This window comes from Heterodontus francisci, chromosome 1 (genome assembly GCF_036365525.1).
Source record: "Heterodontus francisci isolate sHetFra1 chromosome 1, sHetFra1.hap1, whole genome shotgun sequence".
Lineage (NCBI taxonomy): Eukaryota > Metazoa > Chordata > Chondrichthyes > Heterodontiformes > Heterodontidae > Heterodontus > Heterodontus francisci.
Genome location: NC_090371.1, coordinates 122,088,953 through 122,108,875, shown reverse-complemented (window position 1 = coordinate 122,108,875; position 19,923 = coordinate 122,088,953). Strand labels below are relative to the sequence as shown.

At 44.3% G+C, this 19,923-nt stretch overlaps 1 protein-coding gene across 6 annotated transcripts in view; it reads right to left on the bottom strand.

Moving 5' to 3' along the window:
* The window catches only part of clocka (clock circadian regulator a), a 280,411-nt gene that overhangs the window by 68,672 nt on the left and 191,816 nt on the right, over window positions 1–19,923 (bottom strand). For all 6 annotated transcript variants that reach the window (XM_068035102.1, XM_068035091.1, XM_068035120.1 and 3 more), the window contains 2 exons: window positions 14,570–14,676; window positions 2,333–2,480 (listed from right to left, as the gene is read on the bottom strand). In XM_068035102.1, coding sequence (XP_067891203.1) covers window positions 2,333–2,480; window positions 14,570–14,676 — 255 coding nt within the window. The remainder of the gene's footprint in view (window positions 1–2,332; window positions 2,481–14,569; window positions 14,677–19,923) is intronic.

Genomic DNA, 19,923 nt, shown 5'->3' with positions numbered 1-19,923 from the left:
ACCTCACATCTGGAATTCAGTTCTTTGGTCCGTATTTGGACCAAGGCTGCAATGAGATCTGCAGCCAAGTGGTCCTTGTGGAATCCAAACTGAGCTTCAGTGAGCAGGTGAGTAAATGCCACTTAATAGCATTGTTAATGACACCTTCCATTACTCTGCTGATGATTAAGAGTAGAATGATGGGATGGTAATTGTCCAGATCAGATTTGTCCTGCTTTTCATGGACAGGACATGCCAGGGCAATTTTCCACATTGTCGGATAGATGCCAGCATTGTAGCTACTGGGATTTCTCCTATGATTTCAGACAGGTAGACACCAAATACCGATGCCTGCCGATATTCTGTCTCAAGAACATGGTTTGTGAATATCAGCAGAGCTTCCTTTTTAGTAGCATACTGTTTTGAGGTTTGCTTATTTAAACATAAAAAGTCAAAGCAGGCAGTAGGGAATCTTCTCTGCCAGGTTAGATAGTGACATTAAGTCTGGGGAGCACCATGGAGCACATGCAAACCAGGAATCACTATTTTAAATTGGATTAAGAGCTGTCTGTCCCTCAGAAACTATGTTGCAGGATAGAAATGCAAATACTCTGAAGGATTATCTGGCACTGATACCAGATCTGCACTTTCAGGTCCACCTTCAACCTCAGTTGGTGGCACTCTTGCCTCTGTGTCAGAAGATTTTGGGTTCAAGTTCCACTCCAGGACATGAGCATAAATATCAAGGCTGACACTCCAGTGCAGTACCGAGGGAGTGCTGTACTATCGGAGGTATTATGATAAGAAATTAAATTAAGGGCCTGTCTGTCCTCTCAGGTGAATGTAAAAGATCCCATGGCACTATTTCAGAGGAGAGCAGGGGAGTGATCCCCGGTGTCCTGGCCAATATTTATCCCTGAATTAACCTCATAAAAACAAAATACCTGGTCGTTATCACATTGCTGTTTGTAGGAGCTTGCTGTGCGCAAATTGGCTGTTGCAATTCCTACATTACTACAGTGCAATGATACTTCATTGGCTGTAAAGTGCTTTTAGATGTCCTGTAGTCATGAAAGGCTACATAAATGCAAATTTTCTTTCTTTCTGAGATCACTAAAGCATGAATGTATAATTCCTGGATGGCACCAAGGCTCAGAAAAATTTCTAGACCTCCAATTGTTAACACTGGATATTTTCTAGATGTTCATCGAAAGGAATATATAATGTGTGTTGACTACTACTTGCATAATGGAAACTGAACATTTTGGAGAATTTTCTAAAGCTTCCTAAGTTCCAAAACATTAAAAAATGTCAAAGAATGTCAAAGAAATTAAAAATTTGAATCATTTTCTCCCAAGAAAAAAATGGGGAGTACTTTCATCAAGTACTCTCACTAGACTTTTCTTCCTCCTTGGTGAATCATTTTATATGGGTCTTAAAATGTAATTGTCCGAAAGGCGTGATGATGTGCAGACTACTATCTGAATAGCTGACCTGTTGAATGTACCTCTAGGTGCAATGACTTTGGATTCAAAGCTTGTATTTTTTTCTGAGACAGTCCTTTACTGGAAAAGGAAACTGAAAGCTTCAGAGTTCTGGGAAGACAGACTGGTTAAGACCAGTTAAAACAAATAGTCCTATTATCAGAGGTGTGACCAGAGATGTGACTGGAGCTCAGGTTTTAGTTTACCAGATTACAGAATGTATGTGTTGAAGCAAGCAGCAAGATGTCGTTGTTTTGAAGAGATAAGCTGCTGTAATTGGAACCTGTTTTTCTGGGAGCTGGCCCTTGGCAAATATGGTTGCTACAGCTGTTTTCAGTGACTCAAAGGGTTACTTAAGGCGACACCAGTGGAGCTACGCCATCAAGACTGTTGGGCGCAAACCTACAGAAAATCCGAAAGGATGCACAGTTTTGGTGGAGACGGTATCCGTGAAGTTCAGGTTGCAGGGGAACTGCTATCAAATGGAAATCAGCATTTGCATCTTAGAAGACAGGGTCTGGAGATCTACTTGAAAAGTTTAAAGACCTGAAAGACTTTGCTATATATATATATATATATATATAGACTTTGATTTAATTGTTAGTTCATGTTTTATTTTTGTTGGTTTTGGTTTGAGTGTTATAGTAAAATATATAAAAGTGAAAACTTGCCCGTTTGTTTGTTTTTTCTAAATTAGGGTCGGTCAGTGGATTGGTTTCTTTTGGTTTGTGATCGCCACATGGATCATAAACAAAGGTTAAAAGTAGAATTTAGGGTGAAACAAGTTATAACTTGGTAGATACTGATTACAAATAAGGAGGAAAATACATATTGAAGTAGACTAAATGTAGTAGCAGAAACCCTTTTACCTTACAACAGTATGAGTACAGACTATGAATTCTGGCCTGGAGTTCCACTGATGATAAGTAATGTAATAATGAGTCTGAAGCCACATCCATTGTTGCCCTTTTGTAAGAAATCTGTAGTAGGAAGACTTGCCTTTTCCGTACTGCATTACTAAAATTCAAAACAGAAGTTGATACACAAATTCGCTTATCTATTGCAAATATATGATATCGATGGTATCCATACAGCAACTATTCGATTAGTCAACCTTTATGTTGTACAATTCAAAAATGAAACTCAAAGCTACTGCTAAAATTTAGCCAGCTATAACTTCATTGTTTACCTGTACAAGGTGCTCTTTAGACCTATCCAAATTTACATTTGAACTTATGCTCATGATCGACAAAGGAAAATTGGGTGTAAACAGGCCACTTCCATTTGAGCACTCAAATCCCACTACTACCCATTCTTGTGCTAGACATGCCAAAAGAAGAAAACCTAGGCTTTTTAAAAAATTAATTCTTGGGACGTGAACATCGCTAGAAAGGTCAGTATTTATTGCTCATTCCTAGTTTTCCTGTTTCATATAACTGAGCAGCATGCTAGGCCACATTGCAGGGCAGTTAACAGGAACAGTAGTGGGCCGTTCAGCCCCTCGAGTCTGTTCCACCGTTAAATTTGATCATGGCTGATATGCAACTCCATCTACCCATTTTGGTTCCATAACCCGAAATACCCTTGCCTAACAAAATTCTATCAATCTGAGTTTTGAAATTTTCAATTGACCTAGCCTCAACATCTTTTTATGGGAAAGAGTTTCAGATTTCCACTACCCTTTGTGTGAAGAAATACTTTCTATCATCATCTAACATCAACAGCTTAGCTCTAAATTTAAGGTTATACCCCCTTGTTCTGGACTCTCCCACCAGAGGAAATTGCTTCTCTTCAGCTACCCTATCAAACCCTTTAATCATCTTAAATACCTCAATTAGATCACTCTTAATATTTTATATTGCAATGAATGCAAGCCTAGTCTATGCAACCTGTCTGCATAATTTACCCTTTAAGCCCTTGTATTATTCTGAGTCAACCAGACTGAGGTAGGACTGGAGTCAAATACAGGCTTGACCAGATAACAATCACAGGTTTTCTTCCTTAAAGGACATTAGCAAACCAGTTAGCTTTTTATGACAATCCAACAGCTTCATGCCCACTTTTGCTGAGACCATCTTTTTATTTCTAGATTTTTTGAACTAAATTCAATATTCTCAAACTGCCATGGTGGGATTTGAACTCACATTCTTTTTTTTTAGAGATACAGCACTGAAACAGGCCCTTCGGCCCACCCAGTCTGTGCCGACCAACAACCACCCATTTATACTAACCCTACAGTAATCCCATATTCCCTACCACCTAACTACACTAGGGGCAATTTACAACGGCCAATTTACCTATCACCTGCAAGTCTTTGGCTTTGGGAGGAAACCGGAGCACCCGGCGAAAACCCACGCGGTCAGAGGGAGAACTTGCAAACTCTGCACAGGCAGTACCCAGAATTGAACCCGGGTCCCTGGACCTGTGAGGCTGCGGTACTAACCACTGCGCCACTGTGCCGCCCCAGAAAAAGCAGAGGTCTCCAATTAGACACTGCCTGCTCTATTCCTTCTGCTGATCATCTCCTGTCAAATGCAGAGCTCCCAAATTCCACTTAACATTGGCTTAAATGCAGAGTTGTACATAAGTGCCAAAATGTGAAAAGGACATTTGTCTCCAGCTTTCTTCTTTTTCTGCTGTTGTCACAAATATTAGCCCCAACTATCCTGTTAATTGGCTTTGTGCTTTCAAATCTACCCTGTTCTTTGCCAACACTGCAATCTGTCAAGTTCCTACATCTACCTTTCTTTCTCTATCGAAATTTGCTCATAAAGCCTCCATCTGTAACGTTTCCTCTTACATCAGAACATTCTGAAGTTATGAAGGATGTTGTTAACTTAGTAGCAATCCATCATATTGAAAATTCTTCTCTAGTTCCTAATCCAAAAGTATTTTCAGCATGACCATGATTTTGTGATTTTGTGCCTGTTACAGATCTCTGTAATTCTGCTCTTGAACACTTTGCTATTATCTGTCATTGCTATGAACTCCTTGAAAAACTTTGGCATAGCACATTGCTAAACTAATTGCACTCACTAAAACCTGTTACTAAAGTTAATTTCATGGCTATCAAGTTTTCTCTCCGATTCCTCTACCTGTGCTGTAATTCAAGTTCATCCTCATTCTCTTTGCAGTAACGCAAGGGTACCACGAGGCCCTTGTCCTCTCCCTCACTCAGTTCCTTCTCATCAATGACCTATTCCATTCATCAGTCAATTCTATGTTAACAATTCTATTCTTCATGAATCATCTTATTCCTTCTTTATCAATAGTCTTGGCCTCACGGTTTCTTCTGGCCTTAAATGGAATTCCCAGATTTCGTCCAATGCTAAAAACACTTCCAAGAAGTTTTGTTTCCTCTTTTGCATCAAACATTTTATGTCTATCAAAAACTCTTAAAGCTAAAGTCCTTATAAGACTTAAATGCTGCTTCTGTATCAACTTTCTCACACTCCTGGACAGGACACAAGAAAAAGCAGATCATCTAATAAGCAATCCCTTCTTTGCTCGAACTTCAACTTTTTTTATTTCAGTGCTTTCTCTGCTTTAGCAATTCTGCTATGGTCAGTGCTTTACTGCATTCTCCTCTAAGTACTATGCTCTGTCCTACAGTCTTTCTCTTCCCTGGATCATTATTGTATTCAAATTAAGACCCACCATAATTTCCTCCTTATCTTGTTCCCTAATACAGTCTTACTGAATGGGAGGCGTACCTTTACTTATATAATGAACAGTCTTGATTATAGTATGCATCACACTTTAAATGTGGTTGTAGCATAAAATATATATGACATTTTCTGTTTAGCTCAAATAACTATGTAATTCACTCAAATATAGACAGGTAGAAAAAGCTACTTCACTCACTAATATTTATAACAATGGACACTCAGAGCAGGAAACAGCCAGAGCAGAGCGGAGCATAAAGAGAAAGGGAGAGAGAAAGCGAGAGTTCACTCAGAGAGCGGGAAGCAGCGAGAGCTGAGCTGACAGGAGTCTAGGCGCACCGGAGTTTGAAAACAAAGTGAAGAGCGACATCACAGGAAAGCTGCAAGGTGATTGGTTAGTGAGTAACTGCTGTTAGGGAGGATCGGTAAATAGCTGGGTTAGTACACCACTGTTAGTAAACCCTAACAGAAATTCCGGAGCGGAACCCCGTAGGCGGTCATGTGTCACCTTTGGCATGTTTCCGGCAGTTCCTGCAGCCATACTGGTGCCAAACGTCGTGTCCTGCACTCCTTTGGACCCCACCAGAAAGGCCGAGAGGGGGGTTTTGACGACTGGGCAACTCTCAACCTCCATAAATTTGCCCAGGCATGCGCCATGGAGAGGTCACTCCATAGTTGCCTCACAGCGACTGAAACAACACGGAAGGCAGCAGTTACGGGTTATAAGTCCAGATAAATTGGCGTAGAAACTGGGCGCCACGGGTTGCCTTTGTCGGTGGGAGAGGTCATTGCACCTCACTGGACAGCTACCGCCCGCCTCAAACCGGGCAGCCCCCGGTCAATAAGGTTCTGTCCCGCCACAGTCTGCCTGCTTCAATGGGTGCTTGGAGCTCAGGGTCATTGCCCGAAAGGTGGACTGATACACCGCACCAAACAACATGAAAAAAGGAAAGAAGGTACCAGCCCTTCGCTTTGCAAGCTGGAACGTCAGAACTATGTGTCCTGGCCTGTCGGAAGACCTTACACAAATCAACGATTCTCGGAAGACCGCCATCATTAACAACGAACTCAGTAGACTCAATGTGGACATTGCAGCACTTCAGGAGACTCGCCTCCCCGCGAGTGGCTCTCTAGCAGAGCAAGACTACACCTTCTTCTGGCAGGGCAGGGATCCTGAAGAACCAAGACAGCATGGAGTGGGCTTCGCCATCAGAAACTCCTTGCTCAGCATGATAGAGCCTCCCTCAAATGGCTCGGAACGCATACTGTCCATCCGACTGCTCACCACCTCTGGTCCAGTACACCTACTCAGCATCTATGCTCCAACACTCTGTTCCGCACCTGAAGCTAAAGACCAGTTCTATGAACAACTCCATAACATCATTAGCAGCATCCCCAACACCGAACACATATTCCTGCTGGGGGACTTTAATGCCAGGGTTGGGGCCGACCATGACTCATGGCCCTCCTGCCTTGGGCGCTATGGCGTTGGAAGGATGAATGAGAACGGGCAGAGACTGCTTGAGTTGTGTACCTATCATAACCTCTGCATCACCAACTCGTTCTTTCACACTAAACCCTGTCACCAGGTTTCATGGAGGCACCCAAGATCACGTCGTTGGCACCAGCTAGACCTCATTGTCACAAGGCGAGCCGCCTTAAACAGTGTTCAAATCACACGCAGCTTCCACAGTGCGGACTGCGACACCGACCACTCCCTGGTGTGCAGCAAGGTTAGACTCAGACCAAAGAAGTTGCATCATTCCAAGCAGAAGGGCCACCCGCGCATCAACACGAGCAGAATTTCTCACCCACAGCTGTTACAAAAATTTCTAAATTCACTTGTAACAGCCCTTCAAAACACTCCCACAGGGGATGCTGAGACCAAGTGGGCCCACATCAGAGACGCCATCTATGAGTCAGCTTTGACCACCTACGGCAAAAGTGCGAAGAGAAATGCAGACTGGTTTCAATCTCATAATGAAGAGCTGGAACCTGTCATAGCCGCTAAGCGCTTTGCACTTTTGAACTACAAGAAAGCCCCCAGCGATTTAACATCCGCAGCACTTAAAGCAGCCAGAAGTACTGCACAAAGAACAGCTAGGCGTTGCGCAAACGACTACTGGCAACACCTATGCAGTCATATTCAGCTGGCCTCAGACACCGGAAACATCAGAGGAATGTATGATGGCATGAAGAGAGCTCTTGGGCCAACCATCAAGAAGATCACCCCCCTCAAATCTAAATCGGGGGACATAATCACTGACCAACGCAAACAGATGGACCGCTGGGTTGAGCACTACCTAGAACTGTACTCCAGGGAGAATGCTGTCACTGAGACTGCCCTCAATGCAGCCCAGCCTCTACCAGTCATGGATGAGCTGGACATACAGCCAACCAAATCGGAACTCAGTGATGCCATTGATTCCCTAGCCAGCGGAAAAGCCCCTGGGAAGGACAGCATTACCCCTGAAATAATCAAGAGTGCCAAGCCTGCTATACTCTCAGCACTACATGAACTGCTATGCCTGTGCTGGGACGAGGGAGCAGTACCCCAGGACATGCGCGATGCCAACATCATAACCCTCTATAAAAACAAAGGTGACCGCGGTGACTGCAACAACTACCGTGGAATCTCCCTGCTCAGCATAGTGGGGAAAGTCTTTGCTCGAGTCGCTCTGAACAGGCTCCAGAAGCTGGCCGAGCGCGTCTACCCTGAGGCACAGTGTGGCTTTCGTGCAGAGAGATCGACTATTGACATGCTGTTCTCCCTTCGTCAGATACAGGAGAAATGCCGTGAACAACAGATGCCCCTCTACATTGCTTTCATTGATCTCACCAAAGCCTTTGACCTCGTCAGCAGACGTGGTCTCTTCAGACTACTAGAAAAGATCGGATGTCCACCAAAGCTACTAAGTATCATCACCTCATTCCATGACAATATGAAAGGCACAATTCAACATGGTGGCTCCTCATCAGAGCCCTTTCCTATCCTGAGTGGTGTGAAACAGGGCTGTGTTCTCGCACCCACACTTTTTGGAATTTTCTTCTCCCTGCTGCTTTCACATGCGTTCAAATCCTCTGAAGAAGGAATTTTCCTCCACACAAGATCAGGGGGCAGGTTGTTCAACCTTGCCCGTCTAAGAGCGAAGTCCAAAGTACGGAAAGTCCTCATCAGAGAACTCCTCTTTGCTGACGATGCTGCTTTAACATCTCACACTGAAGAATGCCTGCAGAGTCTCATCGACAGGTTTGCGTCTGCCTGCAATGAATTTGGCCTAACCATCAGCCTCAAGAAAACGAACATCATGGGGCAGGATGTCAGAAATGCTCCATCCATCAATATTGGCGACCACGCTCTGGAAGTGGTTCAAGAGTTCACCTACCTAGGCTCAACTATCACCAGTAACCTGTCTCTAGATGCAGAAATCAACAAGCGCATGGGTAAGGCTTCCACTGCTATGTTCAGACTGGCCAAGAGAGTGTGGGAAAATGGCGCACTGACACGGAACACAAAAGTCCGAGTGTATCAGGCCTGTGTCCTCAGTACCTTGCTCTACGGCAGCGAGGCCTGGACAACGTATGCCAGCCAAGAGCGACGTCTCAATTCATTCCATCTTCGCTGCCTTCGGAGAATACTTGGCATCAGGTGGCAGGACTATATCTCCAACACAGAAGTCCTTGAAGCGGCCAACATCCCCAGCTTATACACACTACTGAGTCAGCGGCGCTTGAGATGGCTTGGCCATGTGAGCCGCATGGAAGATGGCAGGATCCCCAAAGACACATTGTACAGCGAGCTCGCCACTGGTATCAGACCCACCGGCCGTCCATGTCTCCGTTATAAAGACGTCTGCAAACGCGACATGAAATCGTGTGACATGGATCACAAGTCGTGGGAGTCAGTTGCCAGCATTCGCCAGAGCTGGCGGGCAGCCATAAAGACAGGGCTAAATTGTGGCGAGTCGAAGAGACTTAGTAGTTGGCAGGAAAAAAGACAGAGGCGCAAGGGGAGAGCCAACTGTGCAACAGCCCCAACAAACAAATTTCTCTGCAGCACCTGTGGAAGAGCCTGTCACTCCAGAATTGGCCTTTATAGCCACTCCAGGCGCTGCTTCACAAACCACTGACCACCTCCAGGCGCGTATCCATTGTCTCTCGAGATAAGGAGGCCCAAAAGAGCAAAAGGTTAGGGTGGATGTGTAAATAGCTGGGTATAAAGTATTAATAATAAGGTTCAAGTGAGTAGCTGGTGGGTATTTTTTTGCATAAGGTTTACTTTAACTAGTGAACTGTATTGATTTTTAGTAGGATTTATCAGTACTAGTAAGGTTTTATTAATAATTCTAAGGTGTAGTATTGGTAAGGTTTTTTTTTTATCAGTAGCAAAAGGTCAACTAATAAATAAAGGAATGGCAGGGGTGCTTCAAACTCGAGAGTACACCTCCTGTGCTATGTGGGAGCTCCAGGATGCTTCCCATATCCTGGAGAACCATTTGTGCAGGAAGTATTGTCAATTGCGGCAGCTTGAGCTAAGGGTTTTGGAACTTGAGCGGCAGCTGGCGACACTGCACTGCCTTCATGAGGATGAGAGCTACGTGGATAGCGCGTTCATAAATGTGGTCACCCCACAGCTTAAGAGTATGCAGGGAGAGAGGGAATGGGTGACTACCAGGCAGTCAAAAAGAATCAGGCAGGTAGTACAGGAGACCCAAGTGCATCTCACTCTCCAACAGGTATTCAGTTCTGAATACTGAGGACAGTGATGCTTCACCTGGGGAGTGCAACCAGAGCCAAGTCTATGGCACAACGGGTGGCTCAGTACACGGGGTGGGGCGTGGGTACAGGGAAGACTGGAAGAGCCATAGTGATAGGTGATTCAATAGTCAGGGGAACAGACAGGTGTTTCTGTGGCTGCAGACGTGAATCCAAGATGGTGTGTTGCCTCCCTGATGCCAGGTCAAGGATCTCACTGAGTGGCTGCAGAGCATCCTGAAGTGGGTGAACAGCCAGCAGTCGTGGTCCACATTGGAACCAACGACATAGGTAGAAAGAGGGATGTGGTCCTGCAATCAGAATTTAGGGAGCTGGGTAAGAAATTAGCAAGCAGGACCTCAAAAGTAGTCATCTCCAGATTACTCCCAGTGCCACGCGCAAGTGAGTATAGAAATAGAGGTTTAAGACAGATGAATGCATGGCTGGACAGATGGTGCAGGAGGGAGGGCTTTAGACTCCTGGGACATTGGGACCGGCTCTGGGAGAGTTGGGACCTGTACAGGCTGGACGGGTTGCACCTGAACAGAGCCGGGACTGAGTTCCTTGTGGGACGTTTTGCTAGGGCTGTTGGGAAAGGTTTAAACTAGTTTGACAGGGGATGGGGACCTGAGGGTAAACTCAGTTGGGGCAAAATCAGAAATGAAAATGGAAGGCAGAAAATTAATGGAAGACAGAGGAATCAAAGGCGAGAACATAAAAACAGAGTTTGCCAGTGCTCAAGGGTATCTATTTCAATGCAAGGAGTAGAGCAAATAAAGCAGATGAGCTGAAGGCACAGATAGATACATGGCAGTATGATATCATAGCTATTACAGAAACATGGCTTAAGGAGGGACAAGAATGGCAGCTCAACATTCCTGGTTACAGGGTTTTCAGACACAATAGGGAGGGGGATAAAGAAGGAGAGGAGTGGCAATTTTGATCAGGAAACTATTATAAGCTGTGAGGAAGGATGATATGTTGGATGGTTCATCAAATGAGGCCATATGAATTGAGCTAAGGAACAAAAAAGGGGCAATGACACTGCCAGTCAGAGGGGGATAGAAGATCAAATCTCTGAGAAGTGCAAGAATAGGGCAGTAATAGTAGGGGATTTTAACTACCCCAATATTAACTGGGATAGTTTTCGTGTGAAAGGAACTGAGGGAGCAGAATTCTTGAGGTGCATTCAGGAGAACGTTTTTGCCCAGTATGTAGCGTACAACAAGACAGGATGCAGTTTTAGACTTAGTTTTAGGAAATGAAGATGGGCAGGTGGAAGGAGTGGCAGTGGGACAGCATTTTGGTGGTAGTGATCATAATTCAGTCAGTTTTAACATAATTATGGAGAAGGAAAGAGATAGAACAGGAGTTAGAGTTCTCAATTGGGGCAAGGCCAATTTTACAAAACTGAGTGATTTAGCGAAAGTGGACTGGAAACGGCTAGTTGAAGGTAAATTAGTGTCAGAGCAGTGGGAGGCATTCAAAGGGGAGATTCAAGGGGTTCAGAGTAAACATGTTCCCATAAAGAAAAAGGGTGAGACAGCCAAATCTAGAGCCCCATGGATGTCAAGGAGCTTACAGGGTAAGATAAGGCAGAAAAAGAAAGCTTATGTCCGACACCAAGAACTCAATACTATAGAAAGCCGAGGGGTATAGAAAGTGGAGGTGTGAAATAAAAAAGGAAGTTAGGAAAGCAAAAGAGAGGGCATGAAAGAATATTGGCAAGCAAAATCAAGGTGAACCCAAAGATGTTTTATCAATACATTAAGAGTAAGAGGATAACTAAGGAGAGAGCAGGGCCCATAAAAGACCAAAAAGGTAACCTATGTGTAAGGGCGGAAGATGTTGGTACGGTTCTTAATGAAAACTTGGCGTCTGTCTTCACAAAAGAGGGGGACGATGCAGATACTGTAGTTAAGGAGGAGGAGTGTGAAGTATTGGATGTGATAAACATAGGGAGAGACTAATCACCAGGGCCAGATAAAATGTATCCTAGGCTGTTAAAAGAAGCAAGAGAGGAAATAGCAGAGGGTCTGACGGTCATTTTTCAGTCCTCACTGGAGACCGGTGTGGTGCCGGAGGATTGGAGAGCTGCTAACATTGTACCTCTGTTTAAAAAGGGAGTGAGGCATAGGTCGAATAATTACAGGCCAGTCAGTCTAACCTCAGTGGTGGGCAAATTATTGGAATCTATTCTGAGAGACAGTTTAAACTGTCACTTAGAAAGGCACAGGTTAATCAAGGATAGAGAGCAGGGATCTGTTAAGGGAAGATCTTGTTTGAGCAACTTGATTGAATTTTTTGAAGAAGTAACAAGGAAAATAGATGAGGGTAGTATTGTCGCTGTGGTCTACATGGATTTTAGCAAGGCTTTTGACAAGGTCCCACATGGCAGACTGGTTAAAAAAATAAAATCCCATGGGATCCAAGGAAATGCAGCAAGGTGGATACAAAATTGACTCAGTGGCAGGAAACAAAGGGTAATTGTTGACGGGTGTTTTAGCGACTGGAGGGCTGTTTCCAGTGGCATTCCGCAGGGCTCAGTAGTGGGTACCCTGCTTTTTGTGGTATATATTAATGATTTGGACATAAATGTAGCGGGCATGATCAAGAAGTTTGCAGACGACACAAAGATTGGCCGTGTGGTGGATAGCGAGGAGGATAACTGTAGGCTGCAGGAAGATATTGATGGTCTGGTCAGATGGCCAGAAAAATGGCAAATGGAATTCAACCTGGAGATGTGTGAGGTGATGCATTTGGAGAGGTCAAACAAGGCAAAGGAATACATGATTAATGGGAAAATACTGAGAAGTGTAGAGGAAGTGAGGGACCTTGGAGTGAATGTCGATAAGGTGGTTAAGGCGGCATATGGAATCCTTTCCTTTATTAGCCGAGGTAAAGAATATAAGAGCAGGGAGGTTATGCAGGAACAATATAACTCATTGGTTAGGCCACAACTTGAGTATTGTGTGCAGTTCTGGTCACCTTATTACAGAAAGGATGTAATTGCACTAGAGAGGGTACAGAGGAGATTTATGAGGATGTTGCCAGGACTGGAAAAATGTAGCTATGAGGAAAGATTGGATAGGCTGGGGTTGTTCTCCTTGGAACAGAGCAGGCTGAGGGGAGATCTGATTGAAATGTACCAAATTTTGAGGGGCCTGGATAGAGTGGGTGTGAAGGACCCTAGCAGAGAGTTCAGTGACTTGGGGCCATAGATTTAAAGTGATTGGTAGAAATATTAGAGGGGAGATGAGGAAAAATCTTTTCATCCAGATGATGATGGGGGTCTGGAATTCTCTGCCTGAAAGGGTAGTTGAGGCAGAAACGCTCAACTCATTCAAAAGGAGTCTGGATATGCACCTCAAGTGCCGTAGTATGCAGGGCTACGGACCAATTGCTGGAAGGTGGGAATTAGAATAGGTGGATCGTTTTTCGGCCAACACAGACACAATGAGCCAAGTGGCCTCTTTGTGTGCCTTAAACTTTCTATGATTCTATTAACACAAATCAAACTCAAGAATTCTGAAAAATTATCAATGGAATTACCCATTATATGTCCACAAGCTTTGCCCCCTTTCCCAGCTTTAGCTCTCCTCTTTTCCCAGAGCTCTTAACTCTCTGTCTCAGTCTTCACTACCATGTTACCTCCATATCACTCAATGCTCATAGGGCCACCCCATAAGCAATCTTCTCTCCTGGCTCTTTTGAGTCTCTTTGCCCATAAAACTTTCAAGCTCTACATAACAAACTCTCATATGTCCATTTCCCTATAGAAGATAGCCATTTTATTTCCTGAGGGTACAACACATCAACTGTATCTACTTATCCAACTCAGTAACACTCTACATTAACAACTTTCCATACCTGCATACAGCCCAGACCCATGACATCAATGTCAGGCAGTATTCCATCATCTCCACTCAAGTGTTGTTACTATAAAATGGCTGCGGTATAGCAAGAGAATCTGTTCAATGGTCCTTACTATAAAATTGCAACAGGAAGTGCATATATGACAAACTGATCTCAGCCTTAGAAGCTTCTGTAGTGAGTTGGTTGGTTCCTCAATTTTGGGCAACAGCAAACAATACTTCTACTGTTTTTCATCAATTCCATCCATACAAAATAATGCTTTTAAATTGTAAATATTCTAACAAGAATTTACATTCCACAAATACATTTGGATTTTACCCTATTGTTTATATTTTTTGTTATTTTATGTTACTTTATGTTAATATCCACTACATAAATTAGAATCCATATTTTGTCTCTCCTGCATCTTCCCTCCATGTCTTGCTCTTCCAGTACTTAACACCTTTCAGATCTACACTTGACATTTTCCCTGTAAAATACACACACAGAAATTAGTATCAAACCTTTGTTCCTATATCTTTTATTTTAAACCAATCCTCCACAAAATAATCTTGACAGCAGAACCATTGCCATCTAACTTCCAACTTATTAACCTGCCCAATGCCACCACCACAGAAATCAGATTTTCAGTTAGCATTGCATGACAAGTGGAACAGCATCTAACCCCAACACTCTAACCTATATTAAGTAATGACACGGGTGATACGTTCTTCTTAAATTAACCTAATTAACAATGAACTTCTTTGTACAGTTTTCTGAAGTATTGATTATTACAAATGTATCCACTATTAACCATAAAAAGGTACTTACAGTATTCATGGCATTTTGCCAAATTTTCCAAGTCATCCACATGGTAGTAATCATAGCCAGATGTGCCTAGCACCTCAAATGGTAAATAGCCTATTATTGGAGGTGCCCTAGATTAAATACAAGGATCAAATGAAGGCTTAACATTTGACAGAAGTGCAACATTATACATAGTATCCCATTGTGCTGATACACATATTTTTATATCAGGTTCTCAAAGCAGTTTTTTTCTGTCCACCGTCATCAAAAGAATTGGAATCGAATTGGGTACACAACTTTAATATGGCTATGTTCATAAAAATTGCAATTAGCACATATTAGTGAATAGTACTTCATTTATAGAAGCATTAGTTATGTTTTCTGACAGATTATTAGATTTGGGGCATTTGATAAAATATTACACAAATTTTCTGATGAAAAATTTAGATAAAATTTGTTGCGCCTGCTCTTATTACATCAAATTTTATTTTGAAAAGTTAATTTTTTAACAAAAAGATTTCAAATGAATTAGATTTTTACATCTCAAAAATTTAGGCAAGTTCATTTAAATTAATATACTCCTGTTAGTCTACATGCAAATATCAAGATACAGCAACTTAACCTATGAAAACCATACTTGTAGTAGCTTGGAGATTAAGTTGCCAGAGCACCAGAACCATTTCCCATCCTTTTCTATCATTTCACACTTTTTCTTTTACTTTCTTTCATTTTATTTAAACCAACTTTTAATGTCCTGCAAGTTCTACTCCCATTTTAAATTATTTTTTGTTTGTTCCTAAGATTCATCTTGAATACTTTCTGATCTCTGAATGGAAGTGGTTGAGAGTGAATGGTTAACAATTGAGGCAACAAATAGTGATGCCTGCTCTATCAAAATACTCTATAGTCTGAATGCATTTTATATGTACTTACTTTTTTTTCCACAGCTAACGATACAGTCTATGTGGTAATGCCTTTGGCCAGCAACACTAACTCTATATCCTAACCACCGATTCCAATCCCCTTCCTAGTCACAGTCTCAGGCTGAATCAGACTATCTGCAATTTTTCCACCATGCTCAACCCTGAACTAAGCTTCTGACGTAATATTCTCTCCATCACAAAGATGGCTCACCTCTACTTCTGCAACACTGTCCACCTCTGTCCCTCCTTCAGTCTACCTAATGCTGAAATCCTTATGACTTAATTACTGTTTTCCTAGGCAGCCTCCACAAATTAGCACATTCAAAACTCTGTTGCTGGTGTCCTAACCCACACCAGGTCCCATTCACCTATCAACCCTATCCTTGCTGATCTACATTGGCTCCTGCCCTTGTCCCCACCATCCAACAGCTCAAATTTAAAATTCTCATCTTTCTGTTTAAATTCTGTCATAACTTTGCCCTTACGTATGTCTTCCACCTAACAGTAACCCTTCCACAATCGGAACTCTCCATTCTTCTGACTTTTATTTATTCATTTTTGCGATGTGAGTGTATCTGGCAAGGCCAGCATTTATTGCCCATCCCAAAATGCCCTTGAGAAGGTGGTGGTGAGCCACCTTCTTGAACTGCTGCTATCCATGTGCTGTAGGTATACCCACAGTGCTGTTAAATAGGGAGGGAGTTCCAGGATTTTGACCCAATGACAGTGAAGGAACAGTGATATAGTTCCAAGGCAGGATGGTGAGGAACTTGGAGGGGAACATGCAAGTTGTGGTGTTCCCATGCATTTGCTGCCATGTCCCTTCTAGGTGGTAGAGGTCGCAGGTTTGGAAGGTGCTGTTGAAGGAACCTTAGCAAGTTGCTGCAGTGCATTTTGTAGATGGTACACACTGCTGCCACTGTGCGTCAGTGGTGCAGTGAGTGAATGTTTCAGGTGGTGGATGGGGTGCCAATCGGCCTCCTCCTGAAGTCCCCAACATCACAGATACCAGACTTCAGCCAATTCGATTCACTCCGCGTGATATCAAGAAACGACTGAAGGCACTGGATACTGCAAAAGCTATGGGCCCTGACAATATTCCAGCAATAGTACTGAAGACCTGTGCTCCAGAACTTGCCACGCCCCTAGCCAAGCTGTTCCAGTACAGCTACAACACTGACATCTACCCTGCAATGTGGAAAATTGCCCAGATATGTCCTGTACACAAAAAGCAGGACAAGTCCAACACGGCCAATTACCGCCCCATTAGCCTACTCTCAATCATCAGTAAAGTGATGGAAGGTGTCATCAATAGTGCCATCAAGCGGCACTTGCTTAGCAATAACCTGCTCAGTGAGGCTCAGTTTGGGATCCGCCAGGGCCACTCAACTCCTGACCTCATTACAGCTTTGGTTCAAACATGCACAAAAGAGCTGAACTCAAAAGGAGAGGTGAGAGTGACTGCCCTTGACATCAAGGCAGCATTTGACCGAGTATGGCATCAAGGGGCCCTAGCAAAACTGAGGTCAATGGGAATCAGGGGGAAAACCCTCCACTGGCTGGAGTCATATCTGGCGCAAAGGAAGATGGTTGTGGTTGTTGGAGGACAATCATCTGAGCTCCAGGACATCACTGCAGGAATTCCTCAGGGTAGTGTCCTAGGCCCAACCATCTTCAGCTGCTTCATCAATGACCTTCCTTCAATTATAAGGTCAGAAGTGGGGATGTTCGCTGATGATTGCACAATGTTCAGCACCATTCGGAACTCCTCAGATACTGAAGCAGTCTGTGTAGAAATGCAGCAAGACCTGGACAATATCCAGGCTTGGGCTGATAAGTGGCAAGTAACATTCGTGCCACACAAGTGCCAGGCAATGACCATCTCCAACAAGAAAGAATCTAACCATCTCCCCTTTACATTCAACGGCATTACCATCGCTGAAACCCCCACTATCAACATCCCAGGGGCTACCATTGACCAGAAACTGAACTGGAGTAGCCATATAAATACTGTGGCTACAAGAGCAGATCAGAGGCTAGGAATCCTGAGGCGAGTAACTCACCTCCTGACTCCCCAAAGCCTGTCCACCATCTGCAAAGCACAAGTCAGGAGTGTGATGGAATACTCTCCACTTGCCTGGATGTGTGCAGCTCCAACAACACTCAAGAAGCTCGACACCATCCAGGACAAAGCAGCCCGCTTGATTGGCACACCATCTACAGTGGCGCAGTGGTTAGCACCGCAGCCTCACAGCTCCAGCGACCTGGGTTCAATTCTGGGTACTGCCTGTGAGGAGTTTGCAAGTTCTCCCTGGGTCTGTGTGGGTTTCCTCCGGGTGCTCCGGTTTCCTCCCACATGCCAAAGACTTGCAGGTTGATAGGTAAATTGGCCGTTATAAATTGCCCCTAGTATAGGTAGGTGGTAGGGAAATATAGGGACAGGTGGGGATGTGGTAGGAATATGGAATTAGTGTAGGATTAGTATGAATGGGTGGTTGATGGTCAGCACAGACACGGTGGGCCGAAGGGCCTGTTTCAGTGCTGTATATCTAAATCTAAATCTAAACCTCCACCACTGACGCACAGTGTGTACCATCTACAAGATGCACTGCAGCAATGCACCAAGGCTCCTTTGACAGCACCTTCCAAACCCGTGACCTCTACCAACTAGAAGGACAAGGGCAGCAAATACATGGGAACACCACCACCTGCAAGTTCCCCTCCAAGTCACACACCATCCTGACTTGGAACTATATCGCCGTTCCTCCACTGTCGCTGGGTCAAAATCCTGGAACTCCCTTCCTAACAGCACTGTGGGTATACCTATCCCAAATGGACTGCAGCGGTTCAAGAAGGCAGCTCACCACCACCTTCTAAAGGGCAATTAGGGATGGGCAATAAATGCTGGCATAGCCAGTGACGTCCACATCCCATGAATGAATTTTAAAAAAATCAAGTGGCTTGCTTTGCCTTGGATGGTGTTGAGCTTCTTGAGTGTTGCTGGAACTGTACTCATCCAGACAAGTGGAAAGCATTCCATCACGCTCCTGACTTGTGCCTTGGAGATGGTGGACATGTTGTGAGAAGTCAGAAGGTGAGTTACTCGCCGCAGAATTCCCTGCTCTTATAGCTACAGTATTTATACGGCTAGTCCAGATCAGAGACGCCATCTATGACTCAGCAATGACCACCTATGGCAATCGTGCGAAGCAGAATGCAGACTGGTTTCAATCTCACATTGAAGAGGTGGAACCTGTCATAGCCGCTAAGCGCATTGCACTGCTGAACTACAAGAAAGCCCCCAGCGAGTTAACATCCGTAGCACTTAAAGCTGCCAGAAGCGCTGCACAAAGAACAGCCAGGCGCTGCGCAAATGACTACTGGCAACACCTATGCAGTCATATTCAGCTGGCCTCTGACACAGGAAATATCAGAGGAATGTATGATGGCATTAAGAGAGTTTTTGGGCCAACTATCAAGAAGATTGCCCCCCTCAAATCTAAATCAGGGGACACAATCACTGACCAACACAAGCAAATGACTGCTGGGTGGAACACTACCTAGAACTGTACTCCAGGGAGAATGTTGTCACTGAGACTGCCCTCAATGCAGCCCTGTCTCTGCCAGTCATGGATGAGCTGGACGTACAGCCAACAAAATCGGAACTCAGTGATGCCATTGATTCTCTAGCCAGCAGAAAAGCCCCTGGGAAGGACAGCATTACCCCTGAAATCATCAAGAGTGCCAAGCCTGCTATACTTTCAGCACTGCACGAACTGCTTTGTCTGTGCTGGGACGAGGGTGCAGTACCACAGGACATGCGCGATGCCAATATCATCACCCTCTATAAGAACAAGGGTGACCGCGGTGACTGCAACAACTACCGTGGAATCTCCCTGCTCAGCATAGTGGGGAAAGTCTTCGCTCGTGTCGCTTTAAACAGGCTCCAGAAGCTGGCTGAGCGTGTCTATCCTGAGGCACAGTGTGGCTTTCGAGCAAAGAGATTCACCATTGACATGCTGTTCTCCCTTCGCCAGCTGCAGAAGAAATGCCGTCAACAACAGATGCCCCTCTACGTTGCTTTCATTGATCTCACCAAAGCCTTTGACCTCGTCAGCAGACGTGGTCTCTTCAGACTACTAGAAAAGATTGATTGCCCACTAAAGCTACTGAGTATCATCACCTCATTCCATGACAATATGAAAGGCACAATTCAGCATAGCGGCGCCTCATCAGACCCCTTTCCTATCCTGAGTGGTGTGAAACAGGGCTGTGTTCTCGCACCTACACTGTTCGGGATCTTCTTCTCCCTACTGCTCTCACATGCTTTCAAGTCTTCAGAAGAAGGAATTTTCCTTCACACAAGATCGGGTGGCAGGTTGTTCAACCTTGCCCGTCTAAAAGCGAAGACCAAAGTACGGAAAGTTCTCATCAGGGAACTCCTCTTTGCTGACG